The sequence below is a fragment of the Bubalus kerabau genome, chromosome 4, assembly GCF_029407905.1.
Source record: "Bubalus kerabau isolate K-KA32 ecotype Philippines breed swamp buffalo chromosome 4, PCC_UOA_SB_1v2, whole genome shotgun sequence".
In the NCBI taxonomy this organism is placed as follows: domain Eukaryota; kingdom Metazoa; phylum Chordata; class Mammalia; order Artiodactyla; family Bovidae; genus Bubalus; species Bubalus kerabau.
In genome coordinates, this window is record NC_073627.1 from 76,043,364 (window position 1) to 76,063,795 (window position 20,432).

The 20,432-nt window shown below is 40.6% G+C and overlaps 1 protein-coding gene across 13 annotated transcripts in view; it reads right to left on the reverse strand.

Moving 5' to 3' along the window:
- The window catches only part of ELP3 (elongator acetyltransferase complex subunit 3), a 219,600-nt gene that overhangs the window by 84,716 nt on the left and 114,452 nt on the right, over nucleotides 1-20,432 (reverse strand). For all 13 annotated transcript variants that reach the window (XM_055577791.1, XM_055577790.1, XM_055577784.1 and 10 more), the window contains 2 exons: nucleotides 19,065-19,133; nucleotides 16,624-16,778 (listed from right to left, as the gene is read on the reverse strand). In XM_055577791.1, the coding sequence (XP_055433766.1) occupies nucleotides 16,624-16,778; nucleotides 19,065-19,133 (224 nt within the window). The remainder of the gene's footprint in view (nucleotides 1-16,623; nucleotides 16,779-19,064; nucleotides 19,134-20,432) is intronic.

Here is a 20,432-nt window from a genome sequence, read left to right on the forward strand (position 1 = left end):
AAATATCTTGCCCATACTCTGTATGGACTTTGTCTCATTTGTGGATATGCCTGTTTGTCCATTTGGACAGGAAGCTCCTGGAAGGCAGTAGGCTCATAAATGTTTAGAGGTAAGGCCTTCAGCACTGAAAACTCTCCTTCAGTATAAAAAAGAAAAATACAAATATGAAGAATGAGTAAATGAATGAGGCAAAGCTAAAGACACATAGGTGAAGGAGGTCTCTCTTGACTCCTATAGCAGCCTCCAGCTAATTCGCTACCGTTCCCCTTTGGGAACAGGTTACTGTTCCCAAACAGTTAACCCTAAAAATTGCTTAACCCTAGACCAGGTAATCTACAGAAAGTAAAGACACAGTAGTCCTTTGTCCCAGGGATGCTCAGCAGTCTAGCTGTAGGGCTAAGACACACAGCTAAAACTAAGAACCACTTAAGATCAAAGAGCTAGAAGTGGCAGATGTTATAATTGGATAGAAACGATTTCTTGGAAAGCATGCTTCTATTTCTGGAAGAAAGTGACCTATAAAAGTGACATCTATTATTACTACTCACTGTCCTCTCACAATAAGGCCCCAACCAGCAGGGCGCTGAAGGAAGACGATGTGAAAGCCTCTTTAAACTGTTTCTGCTTCACTCCAAGAAGGCCGTGGCATCAAAAAAACATTTCTGATTGCTATTAATTTCCTGCCATTCTCTCTGAAACCTCTGTCATTAATGAAGTTGGATGGGCCTTACTTTTGATTTCCTGTGTAAAATCTCACTAGAGGTTGAGGTCCAAATTCCTGAGAGGTTTAGGACCCTTTCCTACATGGACATCCCTCTACCCCAAACCCAACCTGCTCAAACCAAACCACAAAGTAGATATGTATGGTATGTAGATGACATATGAACTTTCATTAGTCACAAGGTACAAACTCTCTTCTGCATCTGCAGTCCCAAAATGAGTAAGTAGAATTTATAAACTTCTTTGGACAGCCAGAGGTTTGTTTGACTTGCCAAGTAATATCTGGGGTTACTGGTGTAGTTCCTCAGTGAATGTGCTTAGTCCTCAGTCGTATCTGACTCTTTGCGACCCCATGGACTGTAGCCCGCCAGGCTCCTCTGTCCATGGGATTCTCCAGGCAGGAATACTGGAGTGGGTAGCCATTTCCTTCTCCAGGAGACCTTCTCAACCCAGGGATAGTCTGAATTTCAGGCGGATTCTTTACTGGGGAAGTCCCCCAGTTCCTCGGAAGTACCACCAAACACATTCCTTTTTGGGGAGTGAATATAATCATATCTGGAAAATATCTCAACAGAATTTTACGTCCTGTCTAATGCTGAGCTAATGATGGTCTAGACTGAAGAATGACTGAGTTGGATGTTTGGGGATTTATAAAATAACTTTTTCCTTTTGAGATGGTGGTCAAGTTTGGTTCCTGGATATTGGCAGTTATGTTGGGAGAGTCTAATACATAACAAAAGGTTCTGCTCAACACAAACTGAGGTACCGGAGAGAAGCAGAATTTCGATTTTTACATGAGTACAACCTATGAGAAACTAACCTGATAACATAGCTTAGAGAATAATCAGGGACCTCTGCTCCCTTATCATGCTGGTTAACAAGGTTTAGGACATATGAAAAACAACCCATAACATTTTGGGTTTTGATTCTTCCAACACCCAACAAAAGCGCTATTATTTTGTACACCTGGTCAGAATGCTGAAGAACCAACAGCAATAATACTATTGACAGAAAATTAAAAAACAATCAGGGTTATCACACATTCTTTCAATATTGTATTCACATTCAAATTCAAGGACTAGAATGTTATACACATAGCCCTTAAATTTGAATGTGAATACAATATTGAAAGAATGTGTGGTAACCATGATGATTGCTTTTTTATTTTCTATTAATAGCACATTATATATATAACATTATGCTTCCCTGGTAGCCTAGTGGTAAAGAATATGCTTGCTATGCAGGAGACCCGGGTTCAATTCCTGGGTTGGGAGGATCACCTGGAGGAGGGAATGGCAACCCACTCCAGGATTCTTGCCTGGAGAATCCCATGGACAGAGGAGTCTGGCGGGCTATAGTCCATGGGGTTGCAAAGAGTTGGATATGACTGAGCGACTAATACACACCCATATACAAAACATTATAAAAAAGCTGCCATTGTCAGGAAGTGACTGTTAGATGAAAGATAACCTCTCAATACATCTTTTAGATCAAAATTGCCATTCCAATAGAAATCCTTAAAGCACAGAATGTCACAGAAATCAGTAACTTTAGAGATAATCTAGTCTCACCTTCTCATTAATAACGTAGGATAACAACAGAAAATAAGCCTGGAACTTATTGTTACTGCACAGTTCTTCCCACTGCACTCACTTAACAATGCTTTCTAAGTACTGGGTTGGCCAAACAGTTTGTTTAGGTTTCTGAATGAACTTTTTGGCCAACGCAATACCTTCTCTTCTCAAGGCACTGTGCTTGATATGAGATCCTTTCTCTTAAGAAGACATTCCGTATTAAGACACAGAAAAAAACGCATTATATGAAATTAGACAATAATGGTATTCCGTAAGACCACAACTCTTGGCTACTAAAAACCAAAGTGAGGGAGTAACTAAATTAGTAGTTGCAAATTCAATTGTAGCAAATGTGAACAGATTAAATACTCCAATTAAAGGCAGACAATGTCAAAATGGATTAAAGAAACAAGACCCAACTACTGCAGACTGTTATCTATAAGAAACACATTTTTAATACAGGGACACACACGGGTAGAAAGTAAATGGGTAGAAAAGGACGTAAGTAACAGCTGTAATGGGAAACAACGCCAAAAAAAAAAAGAAACCTCAAGACCAGAAAGGACTTCTCATAATGATAAAAAAGTAAGCTCATAATCAAAGTTTTATCAAAGTTCATACACCAGGAAAACATACCAATCACAAATGTGCATGCACCTAGTAGATCTTCAAAATAAATGAAGTAGAAACTAATACAACTAAAGAGGTAAATAGATCATTCTTCAATCATAGCTGGAGATTTTACTCTTTTTCTCTCAGCAATTGATAGAACTACATAGAAAAAAAAAAAAATCCCCAAAGACCATTGAACAACACTATCTACCACCTTGACTTAATTGATGTTTATAGAACATTACATCCAAAAACAGCAGAATATACCTCCTTTCAAACACACATAGTATGTTCACCAAGAGAGATCATATATGCTGAGCCACAAATAAGTCTCAATAAAAAAAACTTTTAAGAAACTGAAATGGTACAGAATAAACCCTCTCTGATCAAAAGGGAATTAAATCAGAAATCAAGAAAAACACCATGTTTTTGGAAACTCAGAAATTAAACAATCCATTTGTATACAATCCACAGGTAAAAATACAATTTCAGGAAACATTGTAAATTAAATAATAATTAAAACAGAACATATTAAAATTTGTGGGATTCAGCCAAAGCAGTGCTTATGGGAAAAACTTAAAGCTTTAAATACTTACATTAGAAAAGAAAAAAGGTCTATAGGATAGCTAGGTTTCTATACCTTATTTAAGCAAAGAAAAAGAAGAGCAAAGTAAACCCAAAGAAAGTAGAAGACGATATAAGAATAAAAGCAGAAATATATAAAGTAGAGGGCATAAACAAAATCAAAAGTTAATTCTTTGCAAAGAACAACAAAATTGATAAACTATAACTAGACTGATAGAGAAAAAAGAAAGAACACAGATTATCTATATCAGGATTGAAGGAGGGGTGATCAATAACATCCTACAGACATTAAAAACATAGTATGGGAATGTTAGGGATTGGGGGCAGGAGAAGGGGACGACAGAGGATGAGATGGCTGGATGGCATCACCGACTCGATGGATGTGAGTTTGAGTGAACTCCAGGAGTTGGTGATGGCCAGCGAGGCCTGGCGTCTGCGATTCATGGGGTCACAAAGAGTCGGACACGACTGAGCGACTGAACTGAACTGAAGGGAATGTTATGAACAACTTTATACCAAAAAGCTTGACAACCTGGATAAAACAGTCAAATTCCTTGAAAAATACAACTTATGAAAATGGACAGAGATGAAACATAATATCTGAATACCCCTTTGTCTATTAAAGAAATGGAATTAATCATCTAAAGTGTTAGTTACTCAGTTGTGCCCAACTCTTTCGGACCCCTGTGGACTGCAGCCCACCAGGTTCCTCTGTCTATTGGATTTTCCAGGCAAGCATGCTGGAGTGGTTTCCCATTTCTCTCTCCAGGGGATCTTCCTGATCCAGGGATCAAACCCAGATCTCCTGCACTGCAGGCAGATTCTTTACCAACTGAGCTACCAGGGAAGCCCAGTATCTAATCATCTAAAACCCTCCAGTAAAGAAAAATCTAGTCTTGGACAGGTTTACTCACGAATTTCAGCAAACACACAGAAGAAATAATATTCATCTTACATGAAGTCTTTCAGAAAATAAGGAGGAAATGCTTCATAACTTGTTTTATAGGGCTGGCATAACACTGAAGCCAGAATGTAACAAAGAAAAGAAAACATGAAATCACAGAGCACCATCCACCATGAATAAAATCCTTTCCAAAGTATTAGAAAGGTGAATCCAGTGATATGTAGATAGAAAAATACATTACAACCAAATAGGGTCTATCTTAGGAATGCAAGATTAGTTTAACATTAAAAAAATCAAAGTAATATACATTATCAGAATGAAAGAGGAAAAGCATGTTATCATTTAGTCACAGAGAAATCATTAGACAAATGAGTTAACGATAAAACTCTGCAAAATTTTTCAATCTGATAAAGATATCTTAAAAAAAAAAAAACCTCTCAAGTAACACTGCACTTAATACTGCAGTATTAAATGTTTTCCCTATATTATTGGGAGTAAGACAGACAGACTCATTCTTATCACTTTCATTTAGCACTGGACAAAATGTCCAAGCTATTGCAATAGGGAAGAAAAGCATCCACAACCAAAAGGAAAAAAATTAAAATTCACTGTATTTGCAGATTACATGATTATTTTTAAAGAAAATTCTAGCATATCTACAAAAACAACTTACAGAACTGAGTAGTGAATTTAGTAAGTTCATATGCTATAAGGTTAATACACAAAAATAAACTATGTACCTTAATACTAACTGCAAACAATTTGAAAATACAATTGAAAAAAATTTCACTTAATATAACATCAACAAACAAAATATTGGGTTGACTATAAAAACTCTGTCCTGTTTAACCCACATGAACTTCTGGCCAACCCCAAATTTTGAAATAAATTTAACCAAAAGCTTACAAAATCTCCAAACCAAAGACTGCTAAGAGAAATTAAAAACTAGAAGACAGACTATGTTCATAAATTGGAAGGTTAAATTGTCAATTTTCTCAAAATTTTTCTATACTTTAAACACAATACCAATCCTATCACACTTTTTACTAGAAATTGACAAACATAAACTTTATACAGAAGGGCTGCTGCTGCTAAGTCACTTCAGTCGTGTCTGACTCTGTGCGACCCCATAGACGGCAGCCCACTAGGCTCCCCCGTCCCTGGGACTCTCCAGGCAAGAACACTGGAGTGGGTTACCATTTCCTTCTCCAATGCATGAAAGTGAAGAGTGAAAGGGAAGTCGCTCAGTCGTGCCTGACTCTTAGCGACCCCATGGACTGCAGCCCACCAGGCCCCTCCATCCATGGGACTTTCCAGGCAAGAGTACTGGAGTGGGTTGCCATTGCCTTCTCCACACGAAGGGCAAAGGACCTAAAACATCCAAAGCAATCTTAAAACAGGAGGACTGAGTTAGAAGACTTACACTACTTCAGGACATACCCTAAAACTACAGTAATCAAGACTGTGGTACTGGCGTAAACTGAAAACAGATCAACGGAACAGAAAAGGGTCCAGTCCAAAACTCATATCCCAACGGATTTTTCACAAAACTGCCAATACAATCTATATGGGAAAAGGAAGTTTTAAAAGAAGTAATGTTGAAACAATTAGGTATGTATATAGAAAAAAAGAAATCTCAACGCCTACCATGCACTACACATAAAACATTAAATCAAGATGGATCATAAGCCTACATATGAAACATAAAAGTCAAATCTATAACTAGAAAAAAACACAGGAAAATATCTTCTTGCCTTGTGAGAAGGCAAAGGTTTTTTAAGAGATAATACAAAATAAGCAGTAATTATGAAAGAAAAAAATTACTCGATTAAACTTCACCAAAACAAAACACTCTGCTCAAAGATTTTAACGTAATGAACATCAAATCACAGACTGGGTTTTCGTGTTTGCAAAACAGAGATTGAACAAAGGACTAGAACCCAGGGCGTATAAAAAATAAAACAATAGGCAATAGGCAAAAGATTTTAACACACACTTCACAAAGGAAATATACACAGAAAGCATCAGTACATAATAAAGTGCTCAGCATCATTAGTCATCAGGAAAACGCAAATTAAAAGCACAGTGAGATGCCACTACACGCCCACTAGAATGGCTAAACTTCCAAAGACTGGCACCACCCTACTCTAGTGAGGATCTGGAACAAATGAACACTCACATGTTACCGGTGGGAGTACAAATGATGCAACCACTTTGGGAAAATGTCTGGCAGTTCTGAAGCTAAACGCATGATGGTTATTACACCCACGAGAAATAAATACATACATTCACAAAAAGACTGCATAAGTATGCTCACTGAAGTTTTATCATGAGAGCTACAAACTGGAAATAGCCCAGCTATCCATCAACAGGATGGATACACAAACTATGGTCTACGCCTACAAAGGAATTCTACCCAGAACTAAAAAGATAACGGCTATTATAAAACTCAACATGGATGAAGCTCAAAATATAACTCTCCCTGTAAAGATGTCTCACACAAAAGAATATGTGTTATTTGGTTCCATTTATTTGGTTGGCCAAAATGTCCGTTCGGGTTTTCTATATCATCTTACTGACTTACTAACCCCGAACTAACTTTTTGGCCAGCCAATACCTGAAGTTTAATAGGCAAAACTAATGTATGAAAGGGGAAAACATGAGAACAATGGCCGCCTCTGGGAGTCCAGGTGGGGTTTACAGGGAGGAGGCAGGAGGAACCCTTCTGGGTGGCAATGATGCTCTCTGTCTTAGCAGGGTTTTGTTACACAGGTGCATGCATTTGTTAGAACCCATCAAGCAGTATCCTTAGCATCAGTGCATTTCATTGTATGTAAATGTACTTGAAAAGAAAAGACTACAGTGAACTAGCTAATGATGTGCATGATGATGTATTTGGGGAAAGTGTACCAAAGCCTGCACCCTGCTTTAAAATGTGTTAAAATAAATAAATAAAAAAGAGGGATTGATGAATGCACAGAAATGGCTAGTTAGCTAAGTATGTGATGAAGCACATATCATAGAACATAGGTGCTAAGTACGTGATGCTCACTGGAAAATCTTTCCACTTTTGTTTCAAAAAAAAAATGTTGGGAGAAAAACTAATATCTCTTTATGATGACTAAGATCGTACCCTAGGTTGTGCTGCCAGTGTCAAGGATCCTGGTTACCGTCTGTGAAAATCTGATTTACTGAGAGAGGTAGTAAAAGTGATCAATATACAAAGTGAGGGGTGGGTGGGAGGTGTGATACTGGAGCCAAAGCCCAGAAAGGCAGGAGATGATCACTTTCAGGGCTTCTCAGGTTGCTCTGCTTTCTCTGCTGCTGCTACTGCTGCTAAGGAGAAGGCAATGGCACCCCACTTCAGTACTCTTGCCTGGAAAATCCCATGGGTGGAGGAGCCTGGTAGGCTGCAGTCCATGGGGTCGCTATTTCTCTGTTACTCTGCAAATCTATGAAATTATTTTCTGGGCCTGGTACCCAGCGTTACCCAGCACTCTAGTTTTTCCAGGACTCAGGAGGACATAGCTGGGGGCTTTAAACTCATTGATTGACATGGAAAAAAAAAAAGGAAGGAACGGAAATGAATTAAAAATTCCACAGGAAGAAGGTATGACTCACCCACTTCTTGATAGGTAACTCCCCTTTTAAATGGCATCTTGTGAGAACAGCCAAGGAGCAACAAAGATTGAATGTAAAACTGCTTCTGGGCAAGACTGATTAAAAAGGAATACAACTGTTAAAAGGTTGCTTTGAGTTATTTGGCGACATGTGCATTCTGGCGAATGGGTGACTCAGACCCCACTGCCGGTCCTTTTCATCTCCAGGGTGACGATTTTTGAAGGACGAGAGTCACCAGTAATTGATGATCTCCAGAGACTGCTGCGGTCTTAGTCTAAGTGATAGCAGTGATTAGCACTTTGCTTGATTTAATGAGTCTTCACAGAAACCAAACCTGCTTCGTCCTCGACTCTCTGTTTCCTCAGCTTTCCAGTGATCCCAGCTGCAGGGAGCTAGCGTACTGCTTGCTACTGCCCCACCATAAATGTTAACCAAGTTCACCTTGCTAGGGTTTTCCCTTCCTCTAACTCTTCATCTTTTCAGAAAAAAGCAAAACGTGAATTAGATGCGACGCAGGATAGTGAAGCAGGGACACAGTCGAGCTAACAGTAGAACTCGATGTGAGTTCCAACAACGGCTATTAACTTTAAATGAGATTGACTCATTTGTCACAATATGAACAATAACTTTAAGAAAATTTATTTATTTTTAAAAATTTGGCTGCGCTGGGTCTTAGTTGCAGCACGTGGGATCCAGTTCCCTGACTAGGGATCGAATCTGAGCCACCTGCATTGGGAGTGTGGAGTCTTAGCCACAAGACCATCAGGGAAGTCCCAGTATGTAACTCAGTACTATATCTGTGTAGTCATATTAGTATCAACTACTAGGAAAATAAGGATTCCCTGGCGGCACAGTGGTAAAGAATCCACCTGCCAGTACAGGAGACACGGATTCAGTACCTGAGCAGGGAAGATCCCCTGGAGTAGGAAAAGGCAACCCACTCCAGTATTCTTGCCTGGAGAATTCCATGGACAGAGGAGCCTGGTGGGTTACAGTCCGTGGGGTTGCAAAGGGTCAGACACGACTGAGCATGCATGCATGCAGACTAGGAAAATAATAGGAAAATAAACATGAATTCACTACCTTACATCTGAGAGAGGTGAGCCACACTAGAGAACCCAAATATTTTTCTTAAATACCATCTATACAAGAGAATTTAGAGAACAGTAAGATAAATGTCCATCCAAAAATTTTGCAGGAAATGTTATGTCCAAAACACAGTATCTCCGGGCTGCTTTACATTTTACAAGGATGTCAACGTTTGAAAAGTTTTCTGCATTCTGTAGTACCAACCAGACAACTATTTCTTCAAATTACACAAAGCTTACCTAAAAGACAAATACCAGCTTTATTATAGGGAGCTGGCAGTAAAAATTTACCTCCACAAACACAAGACTGCAAATTGGCTTTTTCTAGATTATTTCATAAAAGCATAAAGGCCAGGAGAAAAAAAAGCAAAACATGCCAAGTGGGTTGGCAGGACTCAGTGTAGCATTTATGGCTGGTTTTATGGCTCCCAGACTGTACTTTTACTACTTCCCGAGAGCCATTCATATTTGCTGCAATGAAAACTCAAATCACATATAAATTTTTATCTGAAAATAAAGTGTTTATTGCCCCCTTGAGGTAAATTAAAGAACAGAAACAAAACAACGCCAGCTCTGGTCTATCCTTTAGAGAAAGAGGCTTTCTTCTTCAAAAGACTTTTTCTACACACATATCGTGATCTGAAGTTACAGAGCAAAAGTTCATTTCACCCCCAAAAAGGACAATTTATACACACCACTAGGCATCAGACCATTTCTGTAAAAATAGAGCTAAAACTTCACACAAAGAATATCAGTTCAGTCATTCAGTCGTGTCCGACTCTTTGCCACCCCATGGTCTGCAGCATGCCAAGCTTCCCTGTCCATCACCAACTCCGGAAGCTTGTTCAAATTCATGTCCATCGAGTCGGTAATGCCATCCAACCATCTCACCCTCTGCCGTCCTCTTCTTGTCTTCAACCTTTCCCAGCATCAGGGTCTATTTCTAAGGAGTCAGTTCTTCACATCAGGTGGCCAAAGTATTAGAGTTTCAGCTTCAGCATCAGTCGTTCCAATGAATATTCAGGACTGATTTCCTTTAGGATTGACTGATTTGATTTCCCTGCAGTCCGAGAGACTCTGAAGAGTCTTCTCCAACACCTCAGTTCAACAGCATCAGTTCTCTGGTGCCCATTCTTCTTCATGGCCCAACTCTCACATCCATATACAACTACTGGAAAAACCACAGCTTTGACTAGAAGGACCTTTGTTGGCAAAGTAATGTCTCTGCTTTTTAATATGCTGTCTAGGTTGGTCATTGCTTTTCTTCCAAGGAGCAAGTGTCTTTTAATTTCATGACTGCAGTCCAGCATCTGCAGTGATTTTGGAGCCCCCCCAAAAAAAGTTTGTCCCTGTTTCCATTGTTTCCCCATCTATTTACCATGAAGTGATAGGACCAGATGCCATGATCTTCATTTCTTGAATGTTGAATTTTAAGCCAGCTTTTTTCACTCTCCTCTTTCACTTTCATCAAGAGGATCTTTGGTTCCTCTTCGCCTTCTGCCATTAAGGTGGTGTCAGCTATATATCTGAGGTTATTCATATTTCTCCCAGCAATCTTGATTCCAGCTTGAGCTTCATCCAGCCCAGTATCGTGCATAGTGTACTCTGCATATAAGTTAAAAAACCAAGATGACAATATATAGCCTTGATGTACTCCTTTCCCAATTTGGTACCAGTCCGTTGTTCAATATCTGGTCTAACTGTAGCTTCTTAACCTGCATACAGATTTCTCAGGAGGCAGGTCACGTGGTCTGGTAGTCCCATCTCTTTAAGAATTTTCCACAGTTTGTTGTGATCCACACAGTCAAACGTTTTGGCATAGTCAATAAAGCAGCAGCAGATGTTTTTCTGGAACGCTCTTGCTTTTTCTCTGATCCAGTGGATGTTGGCAACTTGATCTCTGGTTCCTCAGCTTGTACATCTGGAAGTTCTTGGTTCACGTACTGTTGAAGCCTGGCTTGGAGAATTTTGAGCATTATTTTGCTAGCGTGTGAGATGAGTGCAATTGTGTGGCAGTTTGAACATTCTCTAGCATTGCCTTTCTTTGGGATTGGAATGAAAACTGACCTTTTCCAGTCCTGTGGCCACTGCTGACTTTTCCAAATTTGCTAGCAAATTGAATGCAGCACTTTCACAGCACATCTTTTAGGATTTTAAATATAGCTCAGCTGGAATTCCATCACCTCCACTAGCTTTGTTCATCATGATACATTCCAGGATCTCTGGTTCTAGGTGAGTGTACATACCATTGTGGTTATCTGGGTCATTAAGAACTTTTTTGTATAGTTTTTCTATGTATTCTTGCACCTCTTCTTAGTATCTTCTGCTTCTGGTAGGTCTATACTGTTTCTGTCCTTTATTGTGCCCATCTTTGCATGAAATGTTCCCTTGGTATCTCTAATTTTCCTGAAGAGATCTCTAGTATATTCCATTCTATTGTTTTCCTCTATCTCTGCATTGCAAAATTTTAAAGTTTCAGTTGATAAAATGTCAAATTAACTGTATCCTAAAAATACATTATATACATCTTCAACTGGCCTAGCTAGCTCACATGACCTAAGGAACCCAAAAAACAGACTAAAAATCTCTGCAGCAAATTTTCATGGAAGGGGGTTGAGGGGTGGAACAAGTCTAAGATATTTATGATTCAAACTCACTTAATGCACAAGGTCTGCAACAAGAGATCAGCTGCACTGAGAAAAGAATATATAACACATAAGCACGGGGAGAGAAAAGTGTGATGGTCTGAACAGATGATCTGATCCTAAGAGGGAATTCTGAGAGTTCAGTGGATTTTTAGGCAGCGATCCTCTGAGGTACCGTTGTCATCCTAACGTCATGGGGCTTTGAACTAATTAAGGCTGTTTTTCCTCTAATTGCGTTTTATTCTAAGCTGTCATCTGTTTGTCAGTATTATTAGGAAAAAGGCGTTGGATTACATCATGACTCCCTCAAAAGTTTGAAAGACTTCAGCGTTTTACTCAGTATGACTCATATTCATGAATGATCAAGGTTCCGAATGAGCAGTAAAAATAAGGTCCTATTTCATCCTGCTACTCAAGGCCCTGCAGGATAGAGATCAGGCTGGCCTGCTGTTGCTCAAAGTCGATTCATGGACACAGATTTAACCCATCGCCTCCTCTGGTGGCCATCACACAAAGTAGGCTGCTCACACCCACTCTCCCAGACGCTGAGCACGCCACCCGGGCATCTCAAACTGTTACTGAATCTGAGGCTCTAGCTTCGTCACAAAAGAATTCTGAAATGAAGTGATAGGTAAGAAGTGAATCTGGTCCCATCGCTTCATGCAAACAGATGGGGAAACAAGTGACAGACTTTATATTTTGGGCTCCAAAATCATTGCAGATGGTGACTGCAGCCATGAAATTAAAAGATGCTTGCTCCTTGGAAGAAAAGCCATGACAAACCTAGACAGTGCATTAAAAGGCAGAGACATCGCTTTGCTGATAAAGGTCCATCTAGTCAAAGCTATGGTTTTTCCAGTAGTCAGGTGTGGATGAGAGAGTTGGACCATAAAGAAGGCTGAGTGCCAAAGAATTAATGCTTTTGAATTTCGGTGCTGGAGAAGACTCTTGAGAGTCCCTTGGACTGCAAAGAGATCAAACCACTCAATTCTAAAAGAAGTCAGCCCTGAATATTCATAGGAAGGACTGATGCTGAAGCTGAAAACTCCAATAGTTTGGTCACCTGATGCAAAGGGCCAACTCATTGGAAAAGACCCTGATGCTGCGAAAGATTGAGGGCAGGAGGAGAAGGGGACGACAGAGGATGAGATGGTTGGATGGCATCACCTACTCAATGGATATGAGTTTTAGCAAACTCTGGGAGATACTGAAGGACAGGGAATTCTGGTGTGCTGCAGTCCATGGAGTAGCAGAATTGGACATGACTGACTGAACAATAACTATGACAAGTGGGAGAATTATTCCAATTATTTTGGGGATGAGGCAGAGATTTCCAGGAATCACCATCCACTTTTTGACCTCTTTGGTTAGCCTTAGAACCATTATGGCACTGGAGGGTGTGCTATTTAGCATGCTAATATATTACAATGAGTGTATGATAAGGCTCAATGTCTACTAGAGGCTAACTGTTCCACCATCTTGGTTCCAACCAGTCTGTCATGTCCCATGGCCATGTCATGGACTTGCCAGGTGGCTCAATGGTAAAGAATTTGCCTGCCAATGTAGAAGATGCAGGAGACCTGGGTTTGATCCTTGGGTCAGGAAGATCACCTAGAAAAGGAAATGGCAACCCACTCCAGTCTTCTTGCCTGGGAAATTTCATGGGCAGAGGAGTTGGGTGCGCTATAGTCCATGGGTTTGCAGAGAGTTGGACACGACAGAGTGCACGTGCACACCCATGCCCACCTCATTCTTTTAAAGGCTGTGTCCTGCCCACTTCCCTCATACTTCAAAACTACCCTGGAGATTTATTTAAACTTATGAAAAAGCCTCTCTACTCTTTTCATTTTTACCAACCCAAAGGAGAGCAGACATTAAGGGGATTGAAGTAGGGTGAGCACAGCACCCTGCCCCCCATTCCAAGAGGCACCCCTACGTGGGTCATTAGTTGTCAATATCCGAGCAACAGATGATCATTCAAAATCCATTCACCAGTTTACTTGTGGCTGCCACATGCCAAGAACCATTTTAATTACAGGATAATGAAAGCATCTCTGGGTTCATTCAAGTCCTACTTATGACCCTGCAAAAAACTTAGAGGGGCAATGTTTGAACAACCTTGTAATTAGCTGTCTTCCTGCACCCAACCCACCCCCACTGTAATAAAAAAGAAGCCAGAAAAAAAAAAAAAAAAGAAAAAGCCTGAAGGCAGTGGGAGAGGGAGTGCAAGGAAAAAAAAAACAACCACATATTTCTTCCAGTATTTTGAAGCTCTGGTGATGTATACAAACGTGTGCTCATACACACACAGACAAGCACTCTCATTCGTTTTACACCTGGCACAATGTCCTGCATTATAATTATAGCCAAGTTTAGGCTCTGAAAACAAAGCTGCCTTGGTTTCACAGGCCCCACTTCACTTCCTATGGACCTGGGCCAAGTGGCTTCATCTCTCTGGGCCTCAGTTTCCTCACTTGTAAAACAGGGATGATTTAAATATGTAACTCAAAAATTTCTTGTGAGAATTAAGTAAATACTTATTGCAGCACCCAGACACCGCAGACAATGTAAATGTGACTGTCCCCCTTCACTCCCATTTCCCACGTCCCTTCTGCCACGGTTCTGCTGCTGCTGCTAAGTCACTTCAGTCGTGTCTGACTCTGTGCGACCCCATAGACGGCAGCCCACCAGGCTCCCCCGTCCCTGGGATTCTCCAGGCAAGAACACTGGAGTGGGTTGCCATTGCCTTCTCCAGTGCATGGAAATGAAAAGTGAAAGTGAAGTCGCTCAGTCCTACTCTTCGAGACCCCATGGACTGCAGCCCACCAGGCTTCTCCATCCATGGGAGGATGCCAATGATGACCATGACTCCATCACCTCTTCCACGTATTTATACTCACACAGGCATGGCCACACACAAGACGGGATCACACAGTAAGAGCTGCTCTAAAACTTGCTTTTTCATGTAGTGTACCTTGGAGATGCATGAGACTCTCCCATAAGGTAAGCTCATCCATTTGCGTGATGATAAACACCTGTAACAATCTGATACTCCTCAGTTTTATAGGGCTGGCCAAAAGTTCATTCAGGTTTTTCCATGAAATGTTACAGAACATTTTTTTCTGGACCATTTATTGCCAGCCCAGACATCTCTTGTACCGCCTACACATGTCCCCACTTGAGGCATTTCAAACTTAATGAAGCCAAAGGAAAAGTCTTGACTTTTCTCCCACAAACCTGTTGTTTCCCCTCTTCCATCTGGGTAGGCAGCGCTACCTTCAGTCGCTTTCTACAACCCCAAACTGGGTGTCATCCTCGACTCCCTCTTTCTTATTTCCAACCTGATTCAAAGTCCATCAGGAATAAAATATAGCTCTAACCCATCTGCCCTTTTCTGTCACTGCGGCCACCACCCTCATGTGAGCAGGGGTGGGCACAACAGCCTCCCACCCGGTTTACCACTTCTGCTCTGGCACCCCTCAAATCCACTTGCCACGCAAGAACCGGGATGCCTTCAGACCTACAAACCCGAACACGTCACTCTCTGGCTTCAAACCATTCACCTACTTCCTACTGCTGATTCCAATGTTTTTAAGTCCTCAACATCCAGCACAACCTTCAAGCTCCCCTCATGACATCTGCTCCTTGGTTCGCTAGAATCTAGGCACATCTGCGTCCTCTCTGAGGAACACCTCAGGTTTCTTCCTTGTTTCAGCGCCTCTGTCTTATTTGTTTTCTGCGCCTGGCCTGACTGGCTCCTCCGCATACTTCCGATCTCAGCTTAAACATCACCAGGTCACGTGCAGAATCAGCCTACGTTTTCTCCAACACAGCAGCCTGTCTCCACCACGGCACCTACTGTCTGTTATCTGTTGAACCAGCAGAATGTGAGCACCGCCAGGGCAAGGACAGCATCTGTCTTGTTCACCGTGTTGTTCCCGGTACCCCAGGCAGAGCACGGTCCCTAGTGGGCCTTCAATTAACGTTCAGTAATTAAAGGCAGAGTACTTAGCCCGGTAGCTTAGCCAGGTGTCCCTGAAATTTCTGAAAATAAAAACTATTTTAAGACTTTCCCTTCTAAAATCACTAAACTTAAGAAACTTTAGTTTTCTTCTCATTAAAAATGGAGACAGGAGGTATCAAAAGAAAGCATAGCTGTCTTCTGTTTTATCAACTAGAATTTGAAACGAATAAACGATCCCATTCACAAACAGAAATGACTCAACACTCATCAGATAGTAAGTCATAAAACAGTAACTATTAAATAATAGTCATTTGTTCTGTGAATTTTATAGCAGCTCACTGTCTCAGATTAAAAGTACTGCCCGAGCTCTTTCTGGGTGAGCTCACCAACTGCAATCCAGGCCACTCCTGCAGCTTAGACCAGCCTAAGGCTGAAAAGATCTGTGCCTCGATTTTGTATGTTTTGTTGTTTTTCTTTTTTTTCCCCCTTTCTTTTTATTCTTTTGCACAGTGACTTTGTGAGAATACTAATGCCAATGGACCACGGTCACTTTTAAAAAACATAATCCATCTCCCCACAATATAGCAGTAACAACAAGCACCAGGACTGCTGAGATGATTCCTGTTAACTAAACTTACCGTGGTCACCATTTCACAATATAAGTGAAGTCATTATGCTGTACACCTGTAGACAGTATTGTATGTCAACTACATCTCAGTAAAATTGGAAAAAATGTATTTAACCATACAACCCATGAAAACCATGCGAGTAAAAAGAATGAAAACCTCTCCCCTTGTCCCCCAAAGAACTAGGAGGCTAGACATAGAGCAGAAGGAATTCTCACAGACTGCTGCTAGGAGGATGAATCAACAACCACTCAGGTGAATGTGATAAAGTAAGGATTTCTTACTTGACGGCCTCATAAATATTGTTGGAGGTATGTCCTGATAAGGCATCATGTAAATTTCGAATAAAGTAATCTCTGTATTCTTCTGGAAGGGCCATAAATGTTCCACCCATCACGATAAATTCCACTTTATCCACACTGTGACCAAGTTGTTTTAACTGAAAGACATAAATTTGTCAGTATTAGCAAGGTATAGTCAGCTACTCTTAAGTGGCTTACTGAAATTTTCTAATTTTACTTGGCAGTGTTTTCATCACTACAGTTTAAAAACGAGAAGCAAACATGTTGAGCAAATTCTACGGACTCAAGAAAATAGGCTCCAGAGTCTGAAAGAAAAATAATTACGGTTCAAATAAGAAGGAAGAGTAAGAATTTAAAATAATCAAAAGTTTGATGTCAACTTACAGAGTTAAGCGAACATTCAAAAATACAGAGGATATAAATTAGCAGCAAATATAATCACACAAGATATAATTGTATACATTGTAATAGAATGAACAAATCTTTCTTGATTATGTATTTTTTAAGAAGACTTCACTGAATTTGTTACCGGACTGCTTCTGTTTTATGTTTGCTTTTTTGCCCAGGAGGCACATAGAATCTTAGCCCCCTGACTGGGGCCTGAACCTGTCCGCTGGCAATGGAGGCAGAGTCCTAACCACTGGACCGCCAGGGGAGCCCCTCAGTATGTATTTTATGCAAGACCTTGGGGTCAGCACTGAGGACGAAGAAGACCATAGGCAATATAACCAGGACTTGATGCAAAGGAAAGAAAGGGAACACCAGATGAGAAAGCAGCACTAAGAAAGCAGTTTCAAATGAAAACTTAAAAGTTTTGAATCGTGAAGATTCTGGATACAGGTGGCACCTTTTCAGCCTGGTTTCAGGGGTGGGGGGAAAAATCAGTCTGAAATATAATATCTCCTCTACGTGGGGACACAATGATATAGATCTTTCCAGTTTCCAACAACAAGTCAAGATTCTAATTTTTAAAAACAGGTATTTCGATTTCTTGCCAGGTGTTAGGCTTGAGAAAAACTCAGTCAAGTGGACTACAAATTATGAACTCTAATGTACTAAGTAAAGAGGATATCCTCACTTAATATGAGCAAAAAGTTATCTTTTTGAATACTTATTTCCAAAAATGGAAAATAGCAACTTATAAATACATACATCCTTATAGTAGGTTGGCCAAAAACTTCACTCTGGCTTTTCCATAACATCTTATGGAAAAACTCAAATGAACTTTTTGGCCAACCCAATACATATGTCAATTCTTACACAAACATAAGCGTATGTGCATGCATGTGCAACACATACAAATATATGTGTATATAGCTATCAACACTAAAAGAATCCTCCATCTGTGGTCGTTCCCCAGGGGTACACAGTTAAATCTTCCTGGTAGCTTTTTCAAAATATCTTGCCTGGACCCTAAATCAGACAGCACCACCTAACTCCAGTGGCGAAACGTGACGCGTGTTTTGAGAAAGTCATTCAGGTGATTCTAGTACACTTACAGCTGGGAAAAGAATCACTGCTCTCTGGTATTTTCTACTGCTTCCAGAACCCATACTCCTTTTTGGTATGGGTTACACCTTTCAAGCTCTGCTGACACATTTTAAATAAATTAAATACCATGGCTAAAAAAGAACTGAACACAGAAGTGACTTTCTGTTACGTGTTACTTTCCCTTTCAGTCTGTCTAGTTGCCTGACTAGATGTTACTATAAAAACTACGGACAGTGCTTGCGTTGTTTTAAAGTAGACAAGTTTAAAATGAAATGAATGTTCAGACTTCTTGAACACAGCAAGGCCACTGACATAGTACTTGTTTTTTAATCAGTTATATTCAGATATAATTTATACATTGGGTTGGCCAAAAAGTTCGTTTGGGTTTTCCCATAAGATGTTGCAACTTTTCTGGCCAAGCCCATACAATGAAATCCATGAACTTTAAGTGTACAATTAAATGAGTTTAGAGTTGTGTACCCACCACAACCGCTATTATAAAGAACAATTCCATGGCTCCCATGAGCCCCTCATTCCCCTGTAGGCAATTCTCTATTCTCACCCCAGCAAAGCAGCCACTATACATCTCACTTGGCTTATGGAAGCTAAAATGCAATCCACCCACCTACTGCCTAAGACCTTCCACACGGCCACACATGGTAACTGTCATAACATGCATGACTTTCTACAAACTCAAAGAACTTGAGAGACTATCAAGTCCTTACAGAAAATAATACGGTCTTTAAAGCAAGTGGTGGTTTTGACCCTGCTAGGAACTGCAAAACTGTCCTCTCCTTCAGATGGGATATTAAAAACTTATGAAGGAGAGAAATATTCTTTCAGTTCTTATTTCTGGTTCAACTCAAATCAAGCAACAGCACCTCCTAAGTATAAAGATCTAATGTAAAAAAAAGTGCTTTTTAAAACCTTACCTGTTCGATCCGGTGTCTTGTCTGCAGGTAAGGGTCATACCTGGCACGGATAGCTCGCATGGAGGTTGGCTAAAAAAAGAAAAATATCCTGTCATGCCCACATTGAATTAAAAATAAGATGTAGTTTCAAAAGGGTTGTATAAAAAACTAAAATTCTCTTGGGCTCCTTCCTTCCTTCCTCAGTTGTAAATAATGACCTGAAGATTATCCGGCTGGTCTTCATTCAACAGCAGGCAGCTCCCTGGGTCATAGTTATAGTTTTGTGTAAACGCTGATGGAATCCCCAGGGTCACCAAATTGTTTTGCTGCTCTAGACAGAGGTGTGCACACATATTCAAAAAGAGTTCCTTGAGAAAATAACCTTTGAGCCAGATCATTAAATTACAACATAGGCTATGATGGGTTAACATGAAGTCTTCATGCTATCATACAAAGGTCAACAGCCACCAAACAATGTTCTGGTAGAAAATGTTCCCAGCTACTGAGCCCTCATGCGGCAGCTACTGAAGCCGCGTGCCTAGAACCTGTGCTCCACAAGAGAAGCCACGATGAAGAGGGGCCCCTGTGCACTGCAGCCAGAGAAAGACTGTGTGCAGCAGTAAAGACCCAGCACAGCCAAAAATAATAAATAAACAGAATAAAAAGGAAATGTTCCCTGAAGACACATTGTTAAATGAGAAAGGCAAGGTCTTGACAGACTACCTGCTGTGTACAAAGTCAGGATACAGAAGATGAATTGCCTTTATATCTCTATGCTGTTAACATCTATGCTGGTGAACAGGAAAGGGATGATACTGACTGTTCAGTGGGCTGCAGCCGAATGGGGTGGCCAGGGAAAGTGATGAGAGGGAGCCTTTTCACTGAGAGATTTCTTTCTGTATTTTTACAATTTGATCTATTAAAAAAAAGGGAAAAAATGAAAAACCATACATAAGAAGATAAAAAAAGTCACTTAGGTTGCTGGCTGCCGGCCTCTTCTGAAGGGGTTGACTGCTCGGAAAGCCTGCCTGTTGGCCTCCTGCTCTCGCTCTTGCCCCCGCAAGAGCCATCAAAGGCCTCTTAAAACCTGCCTAGATTATACCATTCCTCTGCTTTAAACCTGGATGGCTGCACGTGACACCGATTGGGTTGGCCAAAAAGTTCACTCGGGATTTTCCTTGACAGTTTACGGAAAAACCTGGACAAATTTTTTGGCCAGCCCAATATAACAAACTTCTTGCCTTGCCTTACAACCCTCTGTGTCACTGTCTCCCAGATCTCATTCTCCCCTCACCCACTCTGCTCCAGAGCCCCACCATTATTCTCACTCTGGCTCCACCTTTTATCTATTCTCTCTGCTAGGGATGCTCCTTCTTGATTTTCTTGAAA